The sequence below is a fragment of the Brassica napus genome, chromosome A9 (assembly GCF_020379485.1).
Source record: "Brassica napus cultivar Da-Ae chromosome A9, Da-Ae, whole genome shotgun sequence".
NCBI lineage: Eukaryota > Viridiplantae > Streptophyta > Magnoliopsida > Brassicales > Brassicaceae > Brassica > Brassica napus.
In genome coordinates this window covers 15604854-15612826 of record NC_063442.1, presented here as the reverse complement: position 1 = coordinate 15612826, position 7973 = coordinate 15604854, and the positions used below count along the sequence as shown (strand labels likewise).

The 7973-nt window shown below is 34.5% G+C and overlaps 1 protein-coding gene across 2 annotated transcripts; it reads left to right on the top strand.

Annotated features, from left to right (window-relative positions):
• The first annotated feature begins 2003 nt into the window (after positions 1-2003).
• On the top strand, positions 2004-7078 carry LOC106391298 (protein indeterminate-domain 4, chloroplastic). 2 transcript variants are annotated; one of them, XM_048740704.1, is made up of 4 exons: positions 2004-2049; positions 3906-4129; positions 4425-4821; positions 5912-7078. In XM_048740704.1, the coding sequence occupies exons 2-4, from the start codon at positions 3940-3942 to the stop codon at positions 6825-6827; spliced, it is 1503 nt and encodes a 500-aa protein (XP_048596661.1). In that variant the 5' UTR covers positions 2004-2049; positions 3906-3939; the 3' UTR covers positions 6828-7078. The 2 variants fall into 2 exon arrangements, with proteins under 2 accessions (XP_048596661.1, XP_048596660.1); XM_048740703.1 differs by lacking the exon at positions 2004-2049 and adding an exon at positions 2102-2238.
• The last annotated feature ends 895 nt before the right edge of the window (positions 7079-7973 follow it).

Here is a 7973-nt window from a genome sequence, read left to right as displayed (position 1 = left end):
TATAGATAACAAGGATATAAGAGTCTTTTGCCACTTAATGAAGAAGATATTTTTGAAAATGTCCATTTAGTGGTGGTAAAAATGAAAAATGGTACCATGAAAATGGTAAACATAAAATTTCGGGATTTTTTTTTTGTGAGATCATCATATATTTGTGTGTTTGTACGTAATATATATATATTTATTTATAATTCTCTCTCAAAGTCCGATCGGGCATTAGACGATACAATTGTTTGTGATATGTCAAAAGTGTTTGTGTTTGGATTTTAGATTTTTGGTTTTGGTTTTAAATTTTGGTTTATTGATGAATTTATAGATCTTGATTTTTTCTACTGATTTTTAATTTTTTTATAAATTTGGTAGATCATTTATCTATTTTTAAAATCTTTTTGTTTTAATTTATACTTATAATTTATTTATTTGTATTAAAATATACTTTAAATGACTAAAATAATGGATTAATTTTTATATAAATAATATTAGATGATCAATAAAATATGTAAATTTTACACAATTTTAAAACAATTAAGTGAATTTTATTAGTATTAAAAAAACAAAATTTTGATTATAATTTATTCATAATTTTAGAATTTAGATACAACCAAAATATTTTATTAACCTTAATATTAAAAATAGTTATTATTTTATCATATACTTATTTATTTTGTACTATAGCAATATTTTAGTTAATATTGTATTGAAACCACATAATAATTAATGTTTAAAGCAAAACCAAAAAAATATTGTACTTCTTTTGTTTCATAAAGAGTGTCACTTAGACACATTCACTCAGATTAAGAAAATAATAAAATATATTAATTTACCCTTATTTATTATATAATTGTTTAAATAAAAATCATAATTTTGAATCTTATAAAACTATAATCAATACGTACTATGATTCAATAATAATATATATCATTATTATAAGAGATAAATTATTCAAACATTATGCTCCAATAATGACAATATATCACTATTATTTTATATAAAATACTTTTCCTCAATGTTCGAGCAGCAACTATGACTTCTCATGGTTCCTCTAGAATGGAATGCAATTACTCTCTGATTACCAAAGAGATTAAAAAAAAAAACAAGCGTTAAAGAAGGTTCACTCTAATCCCATTGGCAAATGGTGATGAGCTTCAAAAGGAAAAAGAATAATCTCCACTGCAAATGGTGATGAGCTTCAAGAAATCAATATCAAATTTTACAGGTCCGGAAGCTTCTCTCTGTGCCGTCTCAACGACACAATGGCAAATGCAGTTATGAAGATATAGATGGTCAATGCGACAAATCTATGTATTGAAGATGCCAACTCTGTGATTCTTAAGTTCAATGGTTGGAGATTAGACTACTAGTTCAAGATTATGTTTTTGTTAAGCCAATTGTTAGGTTTTCTGGTTTTGCAAAACTAAGTTTCTTGAATGTTATAAATATGTTGCCATTTATATTAACGCTGTATAACAAAGACAAAGTAATACATTACTCTTCACACATCTAACATTTATAAACGTATATATGAATGTAAATATATACAGATATACTGTATATTGAATTATTAACATTTTTTAGATAAGGAAAAAAAAAGTTAGTACAACAAAACCTAATCAGTTAAATGAAGAGAAAACGAGGGTTTTGTCTTAAAGCCCATCAGAAAGATACGAATGAGAAAAATGTGGTACCCACATCACACCCCGCATGTGGACACATTTCACCGTTTTGACAGTGACACCCAAACCGTAACCATCCTTCTTCTAAATTGTAAAAATAAAATTTAAAGTTTGTTTCATTACAATAAATTATGACAGAGATGGACCTTACCTACATATACTTTTCAAGATCCATATATGCCATATTAAAAAATAGTTGAAGAAGAAGAACAAAAATCAAGAGAGAGAGAGAGAGAGAGAGAGAGAGAGAGAGAGAGAGAGAGAGAGAGAGAGAGAGAGAGAGAGAGAGAGAGAGAGAGAGAGAGAGAGAGAGAGAGAGAGAGAGAGAGAGAGAGAGAGAGAGAGAGAGAGAGAGAGAGAGAGAGAGGGCTTTGAGGTTTGTCTTTGTATTATATAATAAACATTTACATGTATAGTGGACTAGTGTCTTCTTCTTCATCATCTTCTTTGTTATCATCATCATCATACATATATCATCTTCTTCTTGGTTCTTTCTTAACCTCCGATTTATAGCGTTTTGACTATTTTTTTCCTTCTTCTTGGTTGCTTTCTCTTGATCTATCAGGTACCAAAAGAAAACAACTAAGAAATCTTTCTTCTTAATTCTTTCAAAAGCTTACAAACAAAAAATAAAAATAAGCCCTTAATTTGTTTTTATTGTTTTTTTTTTTTTTGTTAAGTATATGAATTTTCATTAAATCAATAATGATGCAGAGAGATACATTCAGCTTGATGAATCAAAACCTACTGTATCTAAGTCGCTACTCAAAGCAAGTGTGTCTTAGGGAGCCACAAAAAAAGCTAAAAAGAACTCACTAAGACAAACAAAGTTTCAATCCCAGCCATATGGATGTGATTAAAGCTTGACTAACATTATGGTTCAATTGACAACCATTAAGTTAACAGCAGACCACAGCGAATAGAATGATGCCGGGACCTGCATCAAAACCGCACGAGTCCAAAGAGGTCACAGCCGGAGAACAGTCTGAGGGACCGCAGACCGTCCCGAGGGCGACTCCAACCGTGGAACAGGCGAAGCAGGGTCGGCAAGTCCTGGTCCGGCCATTCCTAACCAGTGAAGTCCACTCCAGACGCTGCTAGCTCAAGAAGACGGCAAGCTGCACTCCTGAGAATCCAAACCGATGAGGAGGAACCAGCAGATGAAACGCAGGTGGAGTACTGGCAGATGGAAGCGGAGGTTTATACGGCTGAACTCCGGTCCCATCCCGCGAGCAGAGCACAAAAGGTAACCAGTTACAGAACATCAAGAGAGGCAGGGGACAGTGGCTATCAACCTTCTGAAACTTGAGAAGCGGAGGAACAAGAAGCTCCCATCAGCAGGCGGAAGAGGAGAAAAGACCCATCGAATGGAGTAGGGACATAGCAGAGCAACGGCACGAACGCTCTGAGTCAACCCAAACCCCAGACAGTTCTAAAACCTAACTAGGCGCCATGGTGATTATCGAAGAACCAAACCAGAAAGAAGTCCCCAACGATAAGCTTCGGTATCGTCTTTTTAACTCAGAACGAGAGAGGGAAGTTCTTACCAATAGCAGCCGGAAGAGGAGACAAGGGGAGACAGAGGAGGCAGCAACAAGAGAGGCGAAGGCAGCGACGCTCAGCCACTCCGTCGGACCCTCCAAGAGAGAAACTGACCCAGATCCGCTCGAAATCAAAACCCTAGATCTACCACCTAGACAGTGCCTCCTGCTCAGATCCGACTATCCACATCTTCGCCATCACTCCAGGGAGACCGAGGACACACTCAGTCACCGTTTTGATTCGCCGGTTCCGGCCGCAAACCGACGAAGAACCAGAGAAGAAGAGCAAGGAGGATATGGAGAAATCGAGGCTAGAGAGGGGATGAAGCTGGACACAGGAGCGATTGGGGTGGCGACCGACGGGTAGAGACCCTCCGTCGGCCACCGGAACGAGAATCAGCGGTGGCTTTGTCGAGTAGAAGATGAACGGTGGGGAGAGAAAGAAAAGAGAGAATCCACTCTCTCACCTCTCTCTAACAATCTTCTAGAAGCTATTTACTTTTATTTGTTTTTATTGTTCTCTTCATGTATTTTAGTGAATTGTTTTTATAAAAAAAATTCCATGTCGTCAATCTCAATGGATTATTGCTGTTCTTCATTCCTCTTTTCGTTTTCTTCTGAAACGATAATTTGATTTTTGTTTTTCGCAATCCTTTCTAACATGTTTAATAAATGGATTATTCTCTTACAGGTTATACTCTTACACGCAAAGAAGAAGATCTAAGATGGCGTCATCATCATATAACGCAAGCGTTGTTCCTTCATCATCATCCTCTGCTCAGCCGTTCTTCCTCACTGGCTCCGGCGTCGGAGAGAACGACTTTGGCCAGAAAGATACTTTTGTGTCAATGATTCAACAACCTAACTCCTCATCTCCACCACCCAAGAAACGAAGAAACCAACCCGGAAACCCAAGCAAGTACCTCTTACATATTAAATATTTTTAATAAAATTTTCTATTAAAATCACTAGCTTTGAGAAAAAATAAAGATAACCCTTATAGGAGAAAACTAAATAAACAAGAACCCTAATTAATTTTCTTCCTTTTTTCTTATACTCGTATTTTCATTATTAACGACCGTCATTAGATTACATATATGTAAAATTTGGTTTTCTTTCTATATAATGTCTTTATCAATTTCTTGATTTACTCCTCATAGATTAACATTGCGAGATCTTGAATGGTAACTAACTTTAATTTATCAAATAGATCCTGATGCGGAAGTGGTAGCTTTATCTCCAAAGACAATAATGGCTACAAACAGGTTCATATGCGATGTATGCAAGAAAGGGTTTCAAAGAGAACAAAACCTACAGCTTCACCGAAGAGGACACAATCTCCCATGGAAACTCAAACAGAAGTCAACCAAAGAAGTAAAGAGGAAAGTCTATCTTTGTCCGGAACCCACGTGCGTCCACCATGACCCCTCACGTGCTCTCGGAGACCTCACCGGAATTAAGAAGCACTATTACCGTAAACATGGAGAAAAGAAGTGGAAGTGCGATAAATGTTCTAAGCGTTACGCTGTTCAATCGGATTGGAAAGCTCACTCTAAGACCTGTGGTACTAAAGAGTATCGATGTGACTGTGGTACCATCTTCTCTAGGTAACTAGTATCTGTCCATTTCATTTAAATAATTTGTTCGTATTTGGGCTAATTAAGTGATGAAACGTATATATAATATTAATATATGTAGTATCTAGATACACCCTCTTATCTAGGTAAAGTATGATACCATGGACCATCATTTCTTTTGGTATTGAAAATCTATTTTAAGTAAAAAGCTGCATTCAACACTGCATATAAAACTTACCTTATTTACTAATTTTACATGAAAAATACCAAATATATAATATGAACTGTAACTGAAATCGTATATATTTGGCCATGGAATTTGAACCTCGAGTACATCGCCCATAAAATGTATATTGTGATTATGTACATAGGATCTATCACTGTATTTGTTTGGTTGTTGATGAGTACTGAATAGAGAAACACAGTGAAGAGAAAGAGAGAAAATTTAAAAGATGCTAAATTTGGTCACATGTATGAGTTAGATCTGTTTTATCATTTTCCACTTTTGTTTTCTTCTTCTTCACTTTTGCAGGTTCCCCTTTTTATGAAACTCCTCCTCTTTTGTGGACCCTGTCTTATCTCTTTCTCTCTCTAGACACATGCATACATAAATACATATATGTTTGGTTAAAGTGCGTTACTTATTTCATTATAGTGTTCTGCTAAACACTTTAATGCTGTTCTAGGGTTTCTTTCTTTATTTTGATGGTTTGAGTTAAATACGTTGTTGTAGAATGTGACTGACTTATATTAACATTCATGGGTTTTGCATTAAATGAAGAAGGTCTTGCATTAAAGTAGCAAGTGAGTCGAACTTTATATTCTTCTAATATTCTTTCCTATATATAAATAGTAACCATAATTAATAACTATAGCATTCATTGATGATGATTCACGTCAATATATGCAACATATTAAATGAAGAAGGTCTTTCATTAAAGTAGCAATTAACTCGACCTTTATATTCTTCTATCATTCTCTCCTATAAATGGTAGCCATGATAACTATAGCATTCATTAATGATGATTATGCAACATTTACATAATATATAGTTTGCAAAATACATATATATATATATAATCCAATAAGCTAACATATGTTTGGGCTGTTTCTTTTGCAGACGCGATAGTTACATTACACACAGGGCTTTCTGTGATGCATTGATACAAGAGACTGCAAGAAACCCTACCTTGAGCTTCACGTCAATGGCAGCTGCTAGCAGCGGCGCCGGCTCCGGTGGATTGTACGGGAGACTCGACGGTGGCAGGACTCTATCCCACCACCATTTGAGTGGCCATCCAAACTCTGGATTTTCGCCTCTCGCGGGTTACAACCTAAACATTGCATCTTCTGAAAATAGCAGACACTTTGTTCCGCAGACGTCAAACCCTAACTTCTTAATCCAATCGAGCCAAGGAATGCTGACTGTACCGAACAACAACGATCAGAGTTTCATGAACCATCATGGTCTAAACCAGTTTGATCCAGTCAACAACATAAACTCCAAAAGTAGCACGAACAACAGCTTTTTCAACCTCGGATTCTTTCAAGAAAACATCAAGAACTCAGAGACGAGTCTTCCTTCTCTATATAGCTCCGACGTTCTTGTTAATCACCCTGAAGAAAGCTTGAACGTGGGTTCTAACGTGTCAGCCACGGCACTGCTTCAGAAAGCTACTCAAATGGGTTCCATCACAAGCAACGATCCTTCTGCTTTATTCAGAGGCTTAGCTTCTTCGTCAAGTAATGATTTTGGAGAAGGGCAGATTATGGGGAACGATAATAACGGTAATCTTCAAGGTCTAATGAACTCACTAGTCGCAGTAAATGGTGGTGCCGGCGGATCCGGTGGCAATATATTCGATGTTCATTTCGGAAACAATGGAAATATGAGCGGCTCGGACAAGTTAACGTTAGATTTTCTTGGAGTTGGAGGAATGGTTAGAAATGTAAATCGCGGCCGTGGTCGTGGCGACGTTTCTTTGGATGGTGAACTGAAGTTTTCGGAGCAAAATCATCCATTTGGAAGATCTTGAAAATATCTTATTATTGTAACCTACTCACCTATAACTAGTTAGGTGATAATTTTGCTATCTTCCTTTGTTGCTTTCATAGTCTACATATAATAGATCTTCACTGAACTCTATTAAGTTTGAGACTCTCATCATTAGAGTCTGTCTTTTGTTAAGTTGTTATATAGAAGTTTGCTACTTAATTTATTGTTTATAACTGAATAGTATAAACTATTATGGTTTGAATATAAACGATTAGCTTAATTTTATGCCAATTTATTGCTTCTGCAACTTTCTTAATTATATGCCAACTTTTATTCTGCATTTTGACAAACAATATTTTATAAAAAAGTGGGTTAAACGGAATGGATGAAGAGGTATGATGCGGTTATTTGGAGAAAAGTTGGTACAAACTTCAAAGAATTTTAATATGAACAAGTTATTTGGCCAAAAAAGAAGTTATTTTGGCCAAAAAATCGTATAATTCATATGTGGATATTTAAATTAACGTTCTTGTGAATTACCTTTATACGTTACTTTTTTTTGCCCCAAACCTTATAGGTTCTGAACGTGATAACCATGAAATCTCAACACGGATCCTCACAGCTCTCACATTTTCAAAGTACACATTCGTTCAGCTTTCTATATTGATTCTTTGGTTTTCAAAATCCATAAAATAAATACAAACTTTTAAATACGGCTAGTTCCATAACTATATATATATGTACTCTAGATTACTTATTTAAAATATTCAAAATGTATACTAACTTCATTTTGATAAAAAGATATACTAAAATCATATAAAATAAAATAACACAACCCCATAAACAGATAAAACCTCCACATCTAATTATGAAAATTTTAAATAAAACGGATGTCAAAATATATGTATTACTATATTAGCTAGTATTACATAAATATTTTATAATTTATAAAATTGTAAATGGAAGTCAAAGTACACTCTATATAAGATCATTTTTATATTTAAAATAATATTAATAAATGAGAAATTCAACCTATGATTATGTATGTCTTGTTCATTATTATAGTATCTCATATAAATAAATTCCACTATATACAAATTAACTTAAAATCTATTTAAATAATATAATAAAATTATTTACACCGAAAAAATATGTAATAACATTCAGACATTTACGTTTATAAATT